The following is a 19,736-nucleotide window of genomic DNA, read 5'->3' on the forward strand; positions in this document are numbered from 1 at the left end:
TCTCCCAGGTCACTGAGATTGTGGCACCCACCTGCTCCCCAGCTCTGCTTCTGTGTTTGGATAATTTCTTTCTATTGCTCTTTCTTTTAAGTTTGTTATCTTTTCTTCTCCACTGTCCAATCTGCTTTTAAGCCCATCTAGTGAATTTTTCTCTCACTTTGTTATTTTGTTACAGAATTTGCATTTGGTTCTTTTTTTAGTGTATAGTTCTCTATTAGTCTTAGAATTTGGTAGCTTATTGTCAATCAAAATTTTCTTTTAATACTTAATTTTACTTATTAGTCATTTATAAATTCTAAATTTATATAGTAAAGTCCAGGAAATGAAGTACCTGCAGAGTGGTTAAAGAAAAGAGCATGGATTTTTGTAAATGCCCTGCATTCAAGTCTCAGATCCATCACTTTTCAGTTTTGTGACTTGGGGAAGTTAGCCTTTATGCGTGTTCCCTCATCTATGAAATGAGAACAGTAGCACCTATTCTACCAACTAATAGGGGTGGTTTGGAGTATTAAAATAGCATCTGAAATAAATGTGGCTGGCCAGCATTAACATCTCCATAAATGTTACATTGTGAAGTAGAAGCAAATAATTTGTCAAATGTTTCAGATAATTACAGGGTATTTGCTGGATGATTATCATGTTTTATGGGATCAAAATTGAGAGGCTGTAAAGTAAGAAGAATTTACACCAATTATACTTAGGCATCAACACATCTCTCAGAAGATAAAGCATATGAACTTGGGAGTTAGACCTGTTGAAATCCTGGCATTCTGGTCTCCTAGCTTTGTGACTTAGGCAGAACTGTTTCTTTTTCTTTCCTCTTTTCTCCCTCCATTACAGCATTTTGAGGTAGGTAATACTATCTTTATTTTACAAATGAAGTGAGGCATGGAAAGGCTAAGTAATAACTTGCTCAGGGTTACACAGTTGTAAGTGATGGATCTAGGGTTTGAACCCAGGAAGTTTGATTCCATGATCCAAGGTGCTTTAGGAGTCTGAGCAGTTCTCTTCTTGAAGACCAAATGTTAGTGACCTCTCCTGAAATTTTTTTCTAAGTGCTTTACTTGTTTTGTGGTTAATTGTGGATTAGATCTCATTTTACAAAATGAAGGGTTTATTTTTTTGAAATTTAGTGAAAATTTGAGATACCAATTTATAAAAAATTTTTTACCCCCAACTTTAGTTGGCCAAGTACCAAGAATATGGTTTTACTGTAAGAGAAATTCTGGTATTAGGTAGTAAAAAAGATACATTAAGAAAAAGTACTTAAAGAGTTTTTGGTACAATTTTAAAGGTAGTTTGTTTACCCTCTAATTTTAACAGCAACATATGTTTCTAGTTCATTTTCCAAGTAGACTGGCCTCTGAATTAGTGGCTTTTAACTCCATTGCCAAATGAAAAAGACAACCATTTTGTTAAGAATTTTCTACCTTTTATTTAGATGGAGCAGCTGTGTAATTATTTGGTTCTGCTGTTTGACCCCTAAATCTTGGTTTTATACAAGTTTATAATTCATTATTTTAGCTGAAAGGAATTTTCAAATTCTCTCATTTTGCTGAGAAACTGTAATATAACCAAGATGACATAGCAAGTCATCTTTTAAAAAGTGTGTACACATGTGTTGTTTAATAAAAATCATATAAGGCGGTATGTGTTACTGATTTGGATGAATGGCCCATCCAACCTGTTGTTCTGTTACAGGAGACCTCTGGACACCCATTTGAACGCTTACGGTGGATTGCCTCTCACCACCCCATCTAAGATTCCGTTAGAAATGACATCATGCCCAGTATGGATTTATCCAAAATTGTGAATTTAACTCTCCTATTCATCATGGAGAATACCCTTGGAAGACGAGCCTTTGTTCGTGATAGCCACTGCTCCTTGATTTTTTTTTTTCTTCTATTTTCGGCCTTGTCTAGCTTCTTCCTCCAGACAGAAATATCCAAATTTATTAGATCCTCTCCACTAAAGGAATACCTTTCCATTATTCCCTCAGGCTGTTTCTAATTTTATTTTGCTAGAGGCCTTTCTCTAGAGTGAACCACAGAAGATCTTTAGCGTAGGATCTCCCAGATGCAGGCATAAAATAACATTGTACAAGGTTAACATCTTCATGTATTAGTTGGCTCAGGCTGCCATACCAAAGTAGCATAGTCTGGGTGGTTTGAACAATGGAAATGTATTTCTCATAGCTCTGGAGGCTGGGAAATCCAAGATCAAGGTGTGGGCAAGGTGTGTTTCATTCCGAAGCCTCTTTTCTTGGCCTATAGGTGGCTCACATCTCGCTCTGTGCTCACATGATCTCCCCATGTGTGCCGAGAGGCAGGAGGGGAGGTGTTGTCACAGACACGAGCGAGCTATCCAGTGTCTTTTCTTTTAAGGACACTAATCCTGTCAGACCATGGCCTGCCCTCAGGACCTCATGTAGTCCTAATTACCTCCCAAAGGCCCTATTTCTAAATATGATCCCATTGGAGATTGGGGCTTCAACATACGAATTTTGAGGGGGACACAAACATCAAGTCCAGAACATACAGCATATAGTGGATAGGAAAATGGTATTGAGTTGCCTGAGATTCACTAGTTCTGAATTGAGTGAGTTACTTCTCTGTCATTCATTTTTTTTAAATCTGTTAAGTGGGGGATAATAATAGCAACACTTAAAACAATAGGATTATAAGGAATAAAATGAGTTCTTGCAAGAAAAGCACATAAAACAAGTAGCCCTCAAGTTAATTTTAAACAAAACAGGAGATGATAATTATCTTCCTAATGATAGTATTTTCCTTGTAACTTGGACAGGGGCACATCTTCAAAGAATAGTGCACAATGACTATCGGATTGTTTTTCTTTAAAAATAGACAACCTGTAATGTAAGAGAATATGCATGATTCTCTGAAACTGTTCTGAATTGGATGTATGCCAATTTAAAAAAGATTAGCTACTAATTTTATTCAAATGCATCTTTTTAATTTTTGGCTCAATTAAGATAATTTGCCTATCTGAAAATGTTAGTAAAATGTGCTTTGGAAGCAGTATGTTAAATGAGAATAATAGTGTCATAAAGTCAATTTGGTTTATGAAGTTTTAAAACATTAAACATGTTACTGCCTCTTGAAAAAATGGTAGCTTCTACGGATTTTATTTAATCAACTTTATAATATATATGAAAATTTAATTGGAATTAATGGTATTACTAATGGTACTACTTTTTCTTTCTATCTTGGCTTTTCCTCTGTAGATAAAGTTTTGTGTTAACTCATTACAAACTGAACCCTTGCTTGCTCCTCTTACCTTTAGTCTCTTTCCAACTCTGTCTTTATTTCCGCTGAGGTTATATTCTATTTGTTTTTCAGATGAGACACTTTTTGCTCTTCCTGCTGCATCTGAGCCTGTGATACACTCCTCTGCAGGCAAGTTCTTTCTGCTAGCCTTTTTTTATCCTCTGTGTATTCTAACTCTAACTCTTTAGTTTTTTTAAGTCTATACAGGGTAGTTTGAATTTACTAAAGATAGCATGGTTCCCAGAATGTTTGTCTATTGAAAAAGTCGAAATTTCATTTTATATGGTATGTCCAAGAGAGAAATGGACAGATCCTGAATAACATTTGGAAATATGTAAGGAATTCTTAGACCTTGATTTACATTTACGTATTGACTAGACCTTTTCTTTAAGTACAGTTTACGTATAGCTGAAAAGAATGCCAGTCTATGCCATTTAGCTATCCAGTGCCCTTTCTTTTCTATTCTGTCAAACTCTTTTCTCAAATTCTGTTTCCTTTCTCCAAAACTAGTTAGAAGTAGCTTTTCTCAGTTGATTATGCTTGAGATTTTTTCCCACAAAGTTTGTCTTTGCATAGCATATAAATTGCCTCTGTACCCATGCACATGTTTTATTGACAATATTTTGACATTTTGTCATGTTTTATTGACACAATTTTTCAGTAATGATTCAAGTCTACTTGATTATTTATTAATTAAATGTTAACATTTAATTTTAGTAACAGGTTTTACGAAAAGTATTTTGAGTCTGTCATAAAACTTGCATTAACTAAGAACGCTGGCATTCTCTAACTTTCCTTTCTGTCCATGGTCACAGAAAAAATTATGGACTTGAAGGAGCAGCCAGGTAACAGTGTTTCTGCTGGTCAAGAGGATTTCCCATCTGTCCTGCTTGAAACTGCTGCTTCTCTTCCTTCTCTGTCTCCCCTCTCAGCTGCTTCTTTTAAAGAGCATGAATACCTTGGTAATTTACCAGCAGTGTTACCCAGCAGAGGAACACTTCAAGAAACTTCAAATGAAGCTTCTAAAGAGTTCTCAGAGAAGGCAAAAAATCCATTTGTAGACAGAGATTTAACAAAGTTTTCAGAATTGGAATATTCAGAAATGGGGTCATCATTCAGTGGCACTCCAAAAGCAGAATCTGCCGTAATAGTAGCAAATCCTAGCAAAGAAATAATTGTGAAGCAAAAAGATGAAGAAGCGGATTTAATTAGTAATAACATCCTTTGTTATAAACAGGAGTTACCTGTAGCCCTTACTAAGTTGATAATAGAGGACAAAGTTATGTCTCTAGAAAAAACACAGGACAGTTTTAATGGAAAGGGAATTGCAGGAGGAGCTCCTATGAGGGAGGAATATGCAGATTTCAAACCATTTGAGCAAGTATGGGAAGTAAAAGATAAGCAAAATAGTGATGTGGTGGCTGTAGGAGGCAATATAAGGAGCAAGTTGGAAAGTAAAGTGGATCAGAAATATTTTGTAGATAGCCTTGAGCAAACCCATCTTGAAAAAGATAGTGAAAGCAGTAATGATGATACTTCTTTTCCCAGTACACCTGAAGCTATCAAAGATGGCTCAGGAGCATATATCACATATGCTCCCTTTAACACAACAGTGACTGAAAACATTTCAACAAACATTTTTCCTTTGCTGGTAGATCATACTTCAGAAAATAAGACAGATGAGAAAAAAATAGAAGAAAAAAAGGCCCAAATTGTAACAGAGAAGAATATTAGTACTGAAACATCAAATCCTTTCCTTGTAGCAACAAAGGATTCTGAGACAGATTATGTCACAACAGATAATTTATCAAAGGTTACTGAGGAACTAGTGGCAAGCATGCCTGAAGGCCTAACCCCAGATTTAGTACAGGAAGCATGTGAAAGTGAATTGAATGAAGCTGCGGGTACAAAGATTGCTTTTGAAACAAAAATGGACTTGGTTCAAACATCAGAAGCTATGCAGGAATCGCCCTACTCTGTAGCACAGCTTTGCCCATCCTTTGAAGAATCGGAAGCTACTCCTCCACCAGTTTTGCCTGACATTGTTATGGAAGCACCGTTAAATTCCACAGTTCCTAGTTCTGGTGCTTCTGCAGTGCAGCCCAGTTCACCACCATTAGAAGCTCCTCCTTTGGTGAATTACGAAAGCACAAAACTTGAGCCTGAAAATCCTCCACTGTATGAAGAGGCCATGAATGTGTCATTAAAAAAGGAATCGGGAATAAAGGAAGAAATTAAAGAGCCTGAACGTATTAATGTAGCTGTTCAAGAAACAGAAGCTCCTTATATATCTATTGCGTGTGATTTAATTAAAGAAACAAAGCTCTCTACTGAACCAGCTCCAGAATTCTCTAATTATTCAGAAATAGCAAAAGTTGCACAGCCAGTGCCTGATCATTCTGAGCTAGTTGAGGATTCCTCACCAGATTCTGAACCAGTTGACTTATTTAGTGATGATTCAATACCTGAAGTTCCACAAAACCAAGATGAAGCTGTGATACTTGTGAAAGAAAATTTCATTGAGACTTCATCTGAGTTAATGATAGCACATGAAAATAAGGAAAAACTCAGTGCTTCACCACCATCTGGGGGAAAGCCATATTTGGAATCTGTTCAGCTCAGATTAGACACCACAAAAGATACATTAGATGATGTTTCAACATTGACCAAAAAGGAAAAAATTCCTTTGCAGATGGAGGAGCTCAATACCGCAGTTTATTCAGATGATGGCTTGTTTATTGCAAAGGAAGCAAAAATGAGAGAGAGTGAAACATTTTCAGATTCCTCTCCAATTGAAATTATAGATGAGTTCCCTACACTTGTCATTTCTAAAACAGATTTTTCTCCTAAGTTAGCCAGGGAATACAGCGATCTAGAAGTATCCCACAAAAATGAAATTGCTGATGTCCAGGGTGGAGCTGGGTCATTGCCTTGCAAAGAATCTCTCCACGACCTTTCTTTTAAGAATGTACAACCTAAAGAAGAAGATAAAGTCCATGTCTCAGATGACTTCTCCAAAGATAGGTCAGTTATTTCACAGGTACCCTCACTGCCTCCAGATGTTTCTGCTTTGGCCACTGAAACAGAGATAGGCAGTACAGTTAAACCCAAAGTTCCTGTGAAAGAAGATGAGAAAAAACTTCCTTCTGATATACAAAAAGAGAACAGATCACCATCTGCTATATTTTCAGCTGAGCTGAGTAAAAATTCAGGTAATTATTAGTCTGTACAGTGTTTTGTGCTTTCTTCCCATCTTGTGACTTACTGTGGAACATTCCACAATGTTTTGTGTAATATATTACATTTATAGTGTTTAGTATATGATATTGATAATTCTTTTCTGCTATCTCCTTAAAAGTCTCAGTGCTTTTTTTACCCCCTTGCACTCATCACTCACTCTTGCTCTTTTCCACACAGTTCATTTGTTAATCATTTTTATATTGCTCCCTGGAACTAGAATTTTTTAAAAATTAGAATTGCCTTCAATGTCTGTTTCTTTTCTTATGCTTGAGTGTGTTCAGATAGTGTGAAGAGCAAGAGGTATTAAAACTATTTTCAGATGTATTTAATTTTATTTTCGCAGATATTACTTCATTGTAAATTTTTAGTGAAAAAAATATTTAAACATATTTCTTAATATTTCAATATAATGCAGCATTTTCCAGTAATAGCTATAAAATTAAGCATGTTGAGTAGTAGACATTTTCTTGAAAAGTGTAAATTGAGATATGCTATTAGAAAGTCTTCTGAAAAGCAACTAATTCTCATTTTTTTCTTTTGACTACATTTCCCACCTGATTTGCGTAAGGTGATTTGTACATGTGTTTTTTATTAAGCATTCTAGTTAAGCTGTGTTTTCTATAAAGGTATGTAATGATTACTGTGTATTTACTGAATACACTTATGTATTGGAGATGAGTAGTTCTGGTGGCAGAGAGACCAGTTTAGAGATTGTTACTATAATCTTAGAAGAGATTATGGACATTTAGGCAGTGGGATGAACATGGAAACAGAGGAGTTAGTGTTTGACTGGATATGGACATGAAGAATAAGGGGAGGAGTTAACAATGACTCCAGAACCTGGGTTCCTTGAAAGTGCAAATACATGAATGGCATTATAAGAAACCAAGGGAACATGAGAGAATAAATTGAGTAGAAGGGGAGAAAATAAAAAATTCAGTTTTGAATATGTTGGTATTAAGGTACCCAGGAGACATCCAGAAATTGATGGACATACAAGGTCTCTTGAGAGAGATCTTGGCTGTATTGTATATTGCCGTGGGCTCAGAGATAGTAGTTAAAGTCACAACTATGGAATGCCAAAAAAAGAGAAAGATTTAAAGGTGGAAGAATTTATCAACATTATCAAATCTTAGAGATCTTGGTTAAGATAAGGTACTGAGAATTTGTCAGAAAGGAGGGAAGGTGTTGACATGGCAATGGCAGGTGGTATCAAGTGGGCAGGGCTAGGGTTGAGGAATGAATGGGACTTGAGCAAGTGCGTACTGAATATTGACAGTTTTTAAGAAGTTTGAGAATGTGGAGAAAGCATTAGCAAGCTTGAGGGGGAGTGTCTGGGATTCGGGAAGGGCTTTTTTTTCTTCTTTTTTTTTCTTTTTTTAAAAGACGGGAGTAAAAGTTTAATTAAAGGAGCTAGTAGAAGGTCAGGAGAAGATGGGATGAGATCCAGAATTCAGGTGGAGGAATCAGCTTATAAAAGGAAGGTTTTAAAAGACTGTAGTGAATGGAAGGGAAAGTAAGGGTATTGATACTGCTAGAGTTTTGTGACTGGAACTTGAGCGAATTGTTTGGTAGTTATTCTTTAAAGCAGAATGTTAGCTCATTTGCTGAGAATGAACTGGAACGTGCTTGGGTGGAAAAGATCTGAAATACCTTCTAATTAAGGAAGCAAAGGTACTGCATGGAGATCAGTCAAGGTTGAAGGGTGATCTGTGTGATAGAGTGACCTTTCTTTATCTGTGCTCAACAGCCCAGGTATGAGTTCAGGAAAGGCAAATGCTTATATTGATTCATGGTTGTGTTTTGCTAGATGGGCCCAGTGGCAGGACAGTGAGTTAAAGTTAAGGAAAAGAGCAAGAGAGTAGTTTGATGTGACTGTAGCACCTAAGTTGAAAATGTAGAGAGGAGAGGAGAGGGAGTTAATAGATAGGGGAGTGGAAGGTCAAAGAAACTCGAGGTCCAAATTAGATCTGAGAATCAGCGATAGTAGAAAAAAAATATGAACACCAGAATGATAGGAAGTTTTGGTCAAAGTAGGATTGTCTGTGTTTGTTTGCATGTTAGATGTTGAATTTAGAATTCCAGTCTGCTTGTAATGGCTATAGGGTTTGGCCATAAGGCCAGGGTTAAAGTTGAGTGGTGTGAAGGTTGCAAGAGGTGAGGTCAAATAAACCATGAGGCCAAATATTGCACTGCTCTTACATACGACATTGAAGACTTGGTGATGGAGATGATTAAGGACAAGTGACTTTGATAAAGGGCAATGAAGCAGCTGGCAGAATGATAGATGGAAGCGGTAAGGAAAGGTAGAGATTGTCACAGTTGAATAGCTAAGACCTTTTCCCAAAGCCTCTCAATAGTAATCTTGGAAGCAGCATTAATGATCCAGAAGGGTACTGACCTCCCCTCCTCTCCCTTACTTACAGTTCCACAGGGAAAATGGTGTCCTCAAGTAAGGGCCAGGTATTAGTAAAAGGAGGTAGTGGCAGGAATGTTCAGTGAAGAAGTTGAAGGTTAGGGAGATGGTTCATAGTGGAAAGGGGATTTTAAACAGCACAGTAAAATGTTTTAGGAGAGGACAGTAGAGAGAAGAGTCTACAGAGCCTAGAGCAGCCTGGTGATGATGGTGTGGGTGAAGACCAAGGATCAGCAGGGATGTGAGCAGTGGTTCTGACAGCCTGCAAAGTCCCTCTTTGTTTACCCCTACATTCCCTTCCAAACCTTAATGCCAACCCTCCTCTAGTAGGAGGGGGCACTCAGGTATTTCAGGAATCAGCTATTTCTTGGATTGATTTTACTAAACCGTAGGATCTTGGCCTGACTTATGATAGCCTAATAGTTAGAATTAAGGAAAGAAAAGAGGGCAGTGCCTTTGAAGGCTAAGTAGGGATGGTTGAAGAAGAAAGTATAAGTAATGGCTGAGCTTCTTTTTAAAAGTAGTTAATTATTTGGATACACCCAACGTATGTGTTCTACAGAAGTCGTAGAAAGGAAATTCCATGTCCAGTAAAAACAATATAAGCGACACGAGTTCTAGTATTGACTAGACCACTGACAACCACTTCGTCTGTCTAGTGGTTAGTTTCCTTTGGAAGGGGACTAGATTAGGTCCTTGCAACTTGTTTGTATCTTTTTCTTTAAAATTAATAGGCAACTGTTCATAAGCAGGTGGGTAGTTGCTTTTGAATACTTATACCAAACCCTGTAGTAGTTTTTTTAGGGGTGCGGTGGGGAGAAAGGTGAAGGCAAAGTCTCTCATGCAACTTTCAGTCAGCTGATGGACACAGACTGGTAAGAACATAGCTAAGCATTATAATATATTTTATAAGGGTTCAGGAGCTTCCCTATCTTCCTAAAAGTGTAGGTTAAGTGTACTCAAGTCAGATGTACCAAAGTGCAGCAAGAGACTGATGACATGAGAGGCTCTGCTCTCAGATGGTTACAAATTTTATGCCACCCCTAATTATGATATACATAAAGTATTTAAGAAATGGGGCATACTACTGAATATACATTGAGACATTAAGGCATTGAAAATATTAAATAAGTTATCTAAGGAAGTTTTCTCTATTCTCCTTGTTTTCTTAAAATGACGTAGGCAGAATTCAATTTTAATTTGGGTAAGAAAGACTGATTTTGTAAGGAAGACAGGCAAGATATGCACACTATGATGATTACTGATATTTTTGGATAAAATTTGTCATGAAAAAAATAAATACTGTTTTTCCTCCTGTGGTAAGGAATTTTATCAAGCTGTATTAATGAAATGTAGATACTAATTTCTCTTCATAATTATGGACATTTCATGCTGCTTTCTTTTTTACTGTACTTCATTGTTCAGAGGCAGTTTTTGATAATCTAGGCTCAGGATTTTCATGTATGTTCTTTACTTTTTAAAAAATCAGTCGTTAAAGATTTATGCTTTTGGTACCTTGGTGGTTTCTGTTTTTAAAGTAGAGTATGATTGTATATTGGAATATAAATGTATATTGATTGAACTGGAAGGCCACAGACCCACAAGGACACAGAGAGCTCTACCATGGGAGGACGAGGTAACTTCCTCAGAAAATCCTGAGCCTCAATTTATTAAAAACTGCCTCTACACAATGAAGTACAGTAAAAAAGAAAACAGAATGAAATGTTCATAATTATGAAGAGAAAAATTAGTATTTACATTTCATTAAGAATACAGTTTGATAAAATTCATTATCATGGGAGGAAAGACAGTATTCACTTTTTTCATGACAAATTTTATCCAAAAATATCAGTAACACGTCATAGTGTGCATCATAATATCTTGCTTGTCTCCCTTACAAAATCAGTCTTTCTTACCCAAGTTAAAACTGAATTCTGCCTACAAATGTCATTTTAAGAAAACAAAGAGAATAAATTAGAGAAAACTTCCTGAGATAATTTATCTAATATTTTCAATGCTTTAATGTTTTGATGTATATTCAGTAGTATATTCAGTAGCTCTACCATAATTAGGAATGACTTCACAGAAGATTCTATGAAAAAATTACGGATAGCAAATGCAGAAAACACATAGACTTATTCATTTGTTTAACTATGATGAAATTTTTCCAGATCCTGTTTTGCTATATTTGGGGCAGGTGTATGTGTATGGATATTATGGTCAGTGTACAGAAATCTATTCATTTGGAGCTAAGGGGTTATCTAACCCCTTTTTCCTCAGATGGCCATGAGTGACTAAATGAAAAGAAGCAGTTAGAGCATTTAAGTTTATTTAGAATTAAACTGAAAAACCAATGGATGCTCAAGGAGGGTTTATGAAACATTAGATGATAAATTTTCTGGGACTGGAATTACACAGATTTTAAAACTATCATTTTGGAGAGTTTTTTTTTTAAACAGTTGCTTTTTTAAAATTAACTTGTATTTGGAAATAACCTCAAACTTAAAAAAATTACAGAATTAAAAATAATACAAAGAATGTCTTATGTTCTTCATCTAAATTTATTAACATTTTCCCCATTTGCTTTATCATTAGTGATTCTCTTTCTATAGATAACTAGATAGGGGTACATAACTACATCCTTGTTTTTCTTGAACCATTTGAGAGTAAGTTACATACATTCTGTTTTATCCCTGAATACTTTAGAAAGGGTTATTCTCTTACATAGCCTCAGTACAGCTATTAACTTCATAAATTTACATTGATACAATACTTTTTCCCATCTATTGTTAATATTCCAATTATGTTAGTTGGTCTAATAATGCCCTTTATAGTGTCCTCTGCTGCAAGATCCAGACTGGAACATTTCTAATTTTATTTCTCATGACATTAACATTTCTGAAGAACACAGGTGCTTCCCCTTTCCCTTTTTAATAGAACATTTCCTCATTTTGTGTTTGTCTGATGTTTCTTAGTAATCAAATAGATTGAGGTTATGGATTCATGGCCAAAATTAGGATGATGTAGTGCCCCTCTCATGGAACTACCCACTATCCATCAGTCCCTCATCAATGAGGTGGTCTCTGATTTCCCTGTTGTGTAATTACTGTCTTTTTTTTGTACCTTACAAACTAGTAAGCATTGTGAGGGGTGGCACTGAAAGACCAGGCAAATATTCTGCTCCCTATCACCATTCCCTCCCTAGATTTAGTAGCCACTGATGATTCTTATTTGATTCAGTCTTTACCATTAAGATTGCAAAATGATGATTTTTCAATTCCAACACTACCTTCACATTTATTAATAATTCTTCTCATTCTGCTGTTAGCAAGAGCCCTCCTTTTCCACTAATTACTTAGCTAAATATCTGTATGTATCCATGAATTTCTCTTTTCTCCTCAGTGGTTTATAATTCATTACTGTACTTATTTTTGTGGTATATTGTCCCAAATTTGGAGGGGCCCCCATTCAAGTTGGCTCAAGGATATGCAGCCATCCTTTTCTGGGGCAGAGAGGGGAGCACTTCTTACTTGCCAACATGACAAAATGTTGTAGGCTTATCTTATGCCTATTCTTCCCCAGCCCTGTAAATCTGCCATTTCTCCAAGGATCCCTGATTCCTTGTAGTGGGAAATGGTATTACAGATCAAGAACTGGATGCTAGTTGTACTCCTTGCTACCATGGGGTCACTCCATTTTAGCCTTTCCAGCTAGGAAATAGGACAAAGCTAGGAAATAGTTACTTATATATACATAGAAATAAACATAAGCACATACACATATTTGTGGAACCATGAGTTCACATAAATACCTCTAATTCCAGTCTGTTCCTAGAGGATTCTTTCTTTCTTCCATCATTTCATATTTATATATTCTTTTTTATAGTGAGAACCCTGGCTCCTAATACTTAACAATATATTTACTCATTTGTTTAATCCTTTAATACATGTAGAATAGTTTTTAGAATGCTTTCTTATATCACTGTAATGATCATAGTAAAAGCGTTCAGGATTATTTTGCAAATCCACCTCCCCTAAGAGTGTCCAAGTTTGATTATATATAATATAGCTACTTGGAGTGGTTCCCCTTGCCTCCTTTTTTCCCCTTCCCCCACTTTCAGTGTAGTTATAATAATCATTTGAAATAGTTTGAAACTTGTTTCAGGGGAAACTGCCATTTATGGGAAATCTAAGCATCAAGCACTTTCACATACTCTTCTTTAGTCTTTACCATAGTCTGAAAGAAGGAATCATCGTATGGATGAGAAAACCTAAACCAAGAGATGTTAAGTAGTTTTCCCAGGGTGTAGAAAATTATGTAATAAGCACAATACTTTAGAGCTTCTACTGTGTTCCAGACATTGGGCTAACTTTCTTATTTATATTCTTAACCTGATTTTACAAGGAAAGTCTTTTTCCAAACAGGTTAAGAACTAGAATTCCAGTCTAGGCTTTGTTTCCTTCTCAGTTGTTTCCCATTTTGGAATGAGCAGTTACTGTGCTAAATTTAGCAGACAACCAAGGTCCTGCTGCTTTTATTACATACCTGTTGTGTTGGGGACATTATCCAATGCAAGACATTTAAAAAAAGTCAAGTTGGTTACCATGTACATTTTCTCAGGTGTTATTTAATATGTAGGAACATGAGAATAGGTACCATTCTGTTGCTGCCATATGGAGCCTGCCTCACCCTGTCATGGTGGACATCTGTGTTATTGGGAGGCTATTGGTAGGACCTAGTCTTCCGTCTGAACCAGTGACATCTTGACTTAATGATAGTGTTTGCTTAATATATATTTGTTGGTCGCTTCAAAAATGTACTATATAGTCTGAGCTTTCTCAAAGCATTACAGACATTAAGGTTTAGTATTTCAGTTAAAATATATTTTTAGTGAGCATATTTAGGATGCTTTTTGATAATTATTAGCTGGACTTTGATTATGACAATAAGCAGATAATCTAATAAAGGTAAGAAATTTAAGGACCTTGAAAAATTGAGCTATTTAATTGACAAATTAAGTAGAAATACCTTTAATTGGAAGGCTGTTAGTAAATGTATAGTGTAGCTAAATTAGAAAATGTTAAGAAAGGAATCATATTTAAATGTGACATTTTCAAATTAGTGAGGATTTATTAGCACTTACTATGGATTCAATACAGTTTGAAAATAAATATGAAATATAGACTATAAAAGATAGATAATGCTAAATATACTATGGTTGAAAGAACTCATTTGGGTCATCTGGAAGATGTGAGTTCTAATCCTGACTTAATCACTCATTAGCTCTATAACCTTGGGCAAGTGTTTTAATCTATTGGAGTTTCAGTAATTTCAGTAGTCAGAATTTCTCTCAAGGACCTGCTAAGTATCAGTGAAGAGGGCAACAGTACCTGAAGCAGTCTCAAGTAATATATGCTCATTTTACAAATTTGCAAAATAGAGAAGAGTATTCAGGTGAAAAAAATTGTAATCATATCACCCAGATATATAATTGTAAGTATTTTAGAATATATTCTTCTAGTCTATTTTCTATGCATATGAATACTTTATGAATGAAGTGAGAAATAAGTGTTTTTTAATCAAATTGGAATCATACCCTACATACTGTGTATAGCTCTTTTAAAAAAATATGAGCAATATTTTTTCCATAATTTCTATGTCTTTATTCTTCTGCATGATTTTTTAATGCTTAGTGTTCCTTGGTATTGAATATATTATAATTCAACCAGTCCGTTTGCTACCATTGGACCTTTAGATTGTTTCCAACTTTTTGATTTATACATAAATGCTATTATTAATATCTTTCTATTTAAATGTTTTACATTTCCCTGAATTATTTTCCATAAATTACTAGAAATAAAACCCTTGGTGAGTAGATACAAGCATTTTAAGAGTTTTGACAAAAATTGGCTATAAGAAAAGTGACTAATTTTTACCCCTCTCACAGAGTAAGGGAGCGCCTATTTCTGTTTTATCACCAACACTTGATATTTATTTTTTGGATAGGTAATACTTCCCACATTTTACAAAGTCCAAAAAGTAGAATGACAGGAAGTCTTCCTGCTTCAAGCCACCTACTGCTGCTTCCTAAAATCACCTACTATAATTTATTTCTTATGTATCCTTTCAGATATTCTGTACTTGACGGGTTTTTTTTAATCCTTTACCAGTTTGAAAGGTTAACCTGGTATTTTCCTGTTTTGATCTTTGATTATTAGTGAAGGTGAACGTGTTCCATGTATTTATTGACTACTTGTATTTGTGATTGCCTGTTCATACCCTTTGCCCATTTTTAAATGTAGATGTTCATCTTTTTTATTAAAGTTCTTTATATATGAAGGATGCAAGCTCTTGTTGTGTTACAGTTTTCCCTTAGTCTTCTAAACAATTTTTATTCTACTTTACATTTTAGTTAGTATCTTTAATTTTCACATAGGAAAAACCTACAATTTTTAACTTATTTAATAGTTTTGTTTTTACATTTAATTCTGATATATTTTAAATTGATTTTGAATTCTAGTCAGAGATCATTTTATCCTACATGATTTTTTTGGTGGTGGTGGTGTTTTTCTATTTCCATAATGCTCTGATCTCTAGTTCCCTGCTTCCAGGCAACAATACTAGGGAAAAGCCAAAAAACAGAGAAAACAGTTTTTGTCAGATTACATACCTTGGCTTGGACATTCAGCTGTACCATGGTGTTGCTGCCATCTAGTGTTGTAGAAAATGAGGTCTATGGAATTCTCTATAACTAACCAATGGAATACACTCATTTAGGCAGAGAAATTTTTAGTGAGTTGTGAATATTTGCTTCATACTACTAAATGACTTTAAAAACGACTTTATAAAAGAATTTTGAATTTTGTTTGACAGATTGTACTTAAACAAATGCTTAAACCATGCTATTATGAACATTATGAAATGACCTTAAGGAGTTCCCTCAGCCTGAGTACTTTAATGAAAACTTTAAAAAGTTTTAAGATTTGCTCAGAACCTAATGACTATTTTTTAATTCTGAATTTTAAAGTGCTTTGGATCTTTTGGGGTATCTGTATGTTTATTTTAGATTATTACCTAAATCAGCATTTATTTAGTTCTCATTGAATAGTATCACTTTCACTTTATGGATTTTAATATGCATTTTTTGCAGCTTATATGAAATTGTTTATAACTTTAAAATGCTTACTTTTTTGCTGTTTTAACTTGTCATTTATTTTTCTATACTAAAGTCTATCTCTGTCTTAAGGTTCAATCCAGTAGTTAATGTTGAAGTGCTGTAATTTTGTCCATAGAGGGCATTATTTTACAACATATGGTATTAAACCTTTCAGTAATGAGACACAGGTTTGGTTACATGCTTTTGTGTAGCTCACAATAATTAAATTTTGAAATAATTTAAAAACCATTGTGTAGTTATAATAGTTTCTTTATTTAAAAAAAAAGGCAATCCTGTTCTCTATTGCTGCAAAGTAGAAATTACTATTTTACCTATCAAGACTTGTCATCCAATTTAGTAGCACTTTCAATCCAAGTGACCCTGCCCACCCACCATTTTTTCCCTTGATATCTAAACATTGTAAAGAGAACAAAAAATAAGAATGCATTTTTCTGGAGTTCAGAAGGGGAGGAGGAAAGAGATGGAAAAAGAGGAATATCTTGGGGTGCTGGCTGGGGTGGGAATTATAGTTGCTGTTGCCTATTCCAAATACAGTCCTGCAGTTTGAAATCCTGCTACGTAGATATGAGCCAAAAATACACACAGTTCATGAGAAGGTTATAGAGAAAGGGTTTTTTGTTTTGCTTTTAGTAGAGTCATATAATTTTCCTACTAATGAGGTAAGTGCACTAAGAAAAGGAATTTCGATCTGAGATATGAGAAGAGAAATGTAGAACATGTGGGTAATTTTAGAGCATGGGATCCTCTGGAAAGGAGTTAAGGATATGCTTGTTTTTGTCACTGGATTTTGTTGTGCTTTAGGGAGGTACTGAGGATATGGACATTGAGGAGTGGGAAGCTGTCAAACATGAACTTTTGAACAGTTTATTTCAGATGTTCTATGTAAGGCTGATTTTGAGTTCAGGAAATGAATGAGTCCCCCCGGCCCGATGCAATAGGACTTAGAACTCAGCAGCACTTTTAGTTACTTGTATTATAAATAGGAGACTTCTGTGGTCCCTCCTTTGGAAGCCTTTTTTAAGGGAAAAATAGCTTCCTACCCCCAAGTAATCAAAGTGCTATTTTGCAAATGGAGGTATCTGCGCTATTTGAAAATTGTCCTTCAAAGACTTTTTAAAAATTAAATGTTAAATATTTGAAGGAAAACGAAGTGATAAATTTTTAACAGATATTCATCCTTTATTACTCTGTTAAGTTGGGATTTAATGCAGAATAGGACCCATAAACCATCCATACATAATGTTTTCTTAGCTGGAGAATAACAGAACTACGTACAAAACACAGCACTTTGTTGCGGGGTCGGGGGCGTACTTGGGTTTAGGATGGTAGTGGGTTATTGTTTAGAATTGAATGGCTTAATGTACGAGCTTTCTTAGACATGCTTTATATTCTTTGTCTCCTTGTTTGTTATATAAGAATAGTAAATAGCACATCCACAGGGCCTACTTTTTGACTGGCACTGTCCTAAGGTTTTTTGCTTATACTCACTCATTTGATCCTCTAAAAGCATAACCCATATGGCTTTATATTTTTAACAAATGCGTGCCATCAAATTTTCAAATTTAAGCACTTTTTTGCTCAGCCTACCAAACATAAAGCAACAATAGTTTTAAAACTTTTTAAGAAAAAAATGGGCAAAATGTCAATTTATTTGAGCTGTTTTCCCTATAAACCTTACTAGTCTAAATTGCTAAGACCACACAAATTAAAGAATTTAGGTATCACTACGTAAGGCCAAACTTTAGGGCCCCTATTTTGACTTTAATCTGCTGGGGAGCTATTAAGTGTATTTAATGTTTAGATGAATGGGTATTACTACACATTCTTGCTCTCAGACTATTTTTTTAAATTGTTGAACTAAGTACCAGATGATGTAAATAGTATAAAAGGTATAAATATTTTGGTCTCAAAAAATCTTTTTTTCTCCTATGAATGTAGTAACTCAGACTTGAAAAATGTTTCGGCATTGTTTTTGAGTGCTTTATTCTTGGTTTTAAAGGATTCACTATTAGAAAATACTATTTTGAAAACATTTTGTACTTATTGAATAGTTGGGGATTTTAGACTGTTGTGTGGAGATTGTGTGAATAGAGCAGACATCTTCAGCCATGATATGACTGGGTGAAAGGGTTCTCAAGTATCACATTATGCAAGGGTCTGGCAAATAAAGTTTAAAGTTAAGTATTAACTCTTGAGCTGATAATAATAGACTCTCTTTAAAAATTGCTTTATTTATGTTTGGAGTTAGAGAGCCACACAGGGAAAGAACTGAGTCATTGATATTCAGGCCACTTCTGATATTAAGGATTTTGCAGGGTTTTGCAATCCACACAGTTTTATAGGAAAGAAATAGTCCAGAAAGTATTTTGCCTATTTCAATGTAGCCACATTGTTTTAAGAAGTATGCGCTTTTGTACATAGGCTACACACATTTAAAAATCTTTGAGCTGATTTGTCATTATATATTGCCTTTTTTTGCTTAGTCAAATGGTAACATCAGTTAAGCCCATTGTGTGGGACATTAGTAAAGATACAATACTCTGTGTTGGAATGCATGCCAGTTGTATAATGTTGAACTCACATTTCAGAAATTCTGTACATAGATTTGCTTTTGTATTTATCAGTAAAATTTTAGTTTGGTCTTATGTCATTTTCTCAAGACAGATGATGTAATTACCACATGAATATTTCTGCTCAAGCTAAGTCTAATAATAGTATCTGCAGTGGTGTCTAATAGATATTTATTGAAAGACTGAGTTGGAACAGGTGATGATTAAGAATAAATTTATATTTCTAAGTCTGTGGATTTCCATAATTGTAAAAAGAAGAAAAAGTAATATTGCATTAGAAAGATGAGATTGCTGAAATTAAATAAAAGCCTTTTCTGTTGAAGTAGTACATATTCAGTAAACATTAATAATTTGACTGTGATTCTCTGCACATAGCCTCTTAAGGTTGCCAAATGCTGAATGCTTTAAGCCTTAATAAATTCAAGGAAGTAAGAAGAGACTGAGCATTTCCCAGGTTTGAAATTTAAGCTATTACCCTTCTTCAGATCAGTCCATCTTTATCTTATCAGGTAACCATTGATTTCAGGATTTTAAATTAAACTGAAAACCAGCAGCATAAATCACCCATCTGTCAACAAAACAAAACAACCAAAAACTGCACATGGTTTTAAGTGTATTTCAAATATTTTCAGTGGTTGACCCTGCTAAAAAAAAAAAAAACCACCTCTTTTTCTTAACATTTTTTTTTGTAACCTGTCCCTCCCCCTGCAAAAGTAGCTCCATTTAGCATGAGCAACAAGCAGAAGACTGGAGCAATAAACAGATAGAAGGAAGGCGGTACACCGTGCCTGAGTATTAGTAGCCTAGTTACGGATTGCACTGCGTCAGTCTGCTCCACACCCAGAACACGTCAGGTGACCAGCCCTGCTGCAGTTGTGCAGCAGAGGAGACTGCAGACTTCCATGGAGGAGGAGGATAGTTCATGTCTCGGGGTAGATTTTTGCATTTACAGTTCTTCTGTTATGCATAATTGATAATTGCATCTGGAGGGCAGATCGTGACGAGATGGATGGTCAGAGGAAAAATTGGAAAGACAAGGGTATATC

At 35.1% G+C, this 19,736-nt stretch overlaps 1 protein-coding gene across 4 annotated transcripts in view; it reads left to right on the forward strand.

The window, feature by feature from the left end:
• The window catches only part of RTN4 (reticulon 4), a 63,900-nt gene that overhangs the window by 15,830 nt on the left and 28,334 nt on the right, over window positions 1-19,736 (forward strand). Inside the window, exons 2-3 of one of the 4 annotated variants that reach the window (XM_036991098.2) lie at window positions 3,360-3,416; window positions 4,103-6,499. The exons of 1 other annotated variant lie outside the window; for it this stretch is intronic. In XM_036991098.2, the coding sequence (XP_036846993.2) occupies window positions 3,360-3,416; window positions 4,103-6,499 (2,454 nt within the window). Of the gene's footprint in view, window positions 1-3,359; window positions 3,417-4,102; window positions 6,500-19,537; window positions 19,730-19,736 lie in introns of those variants that run through there. 2 more of the 4 variants (XM_036991099.2, XM_017676676.3) reach the window with 2 other exon arrangements.

Source organism: Manis javanica, chromosome 1 (genome assembly GCF_040802235.1).
Source record: "Manis javanica isolate MJ-LG chromosome 1, MJ_LKY, whole genome shotgun sequence".
In the NCBI taxonomy this organism is placed as follows: Eukaryota; Metazoa; Chordata; class Mammalia; order Pholidota; family Manidae; genus Manis; species Manis javanica.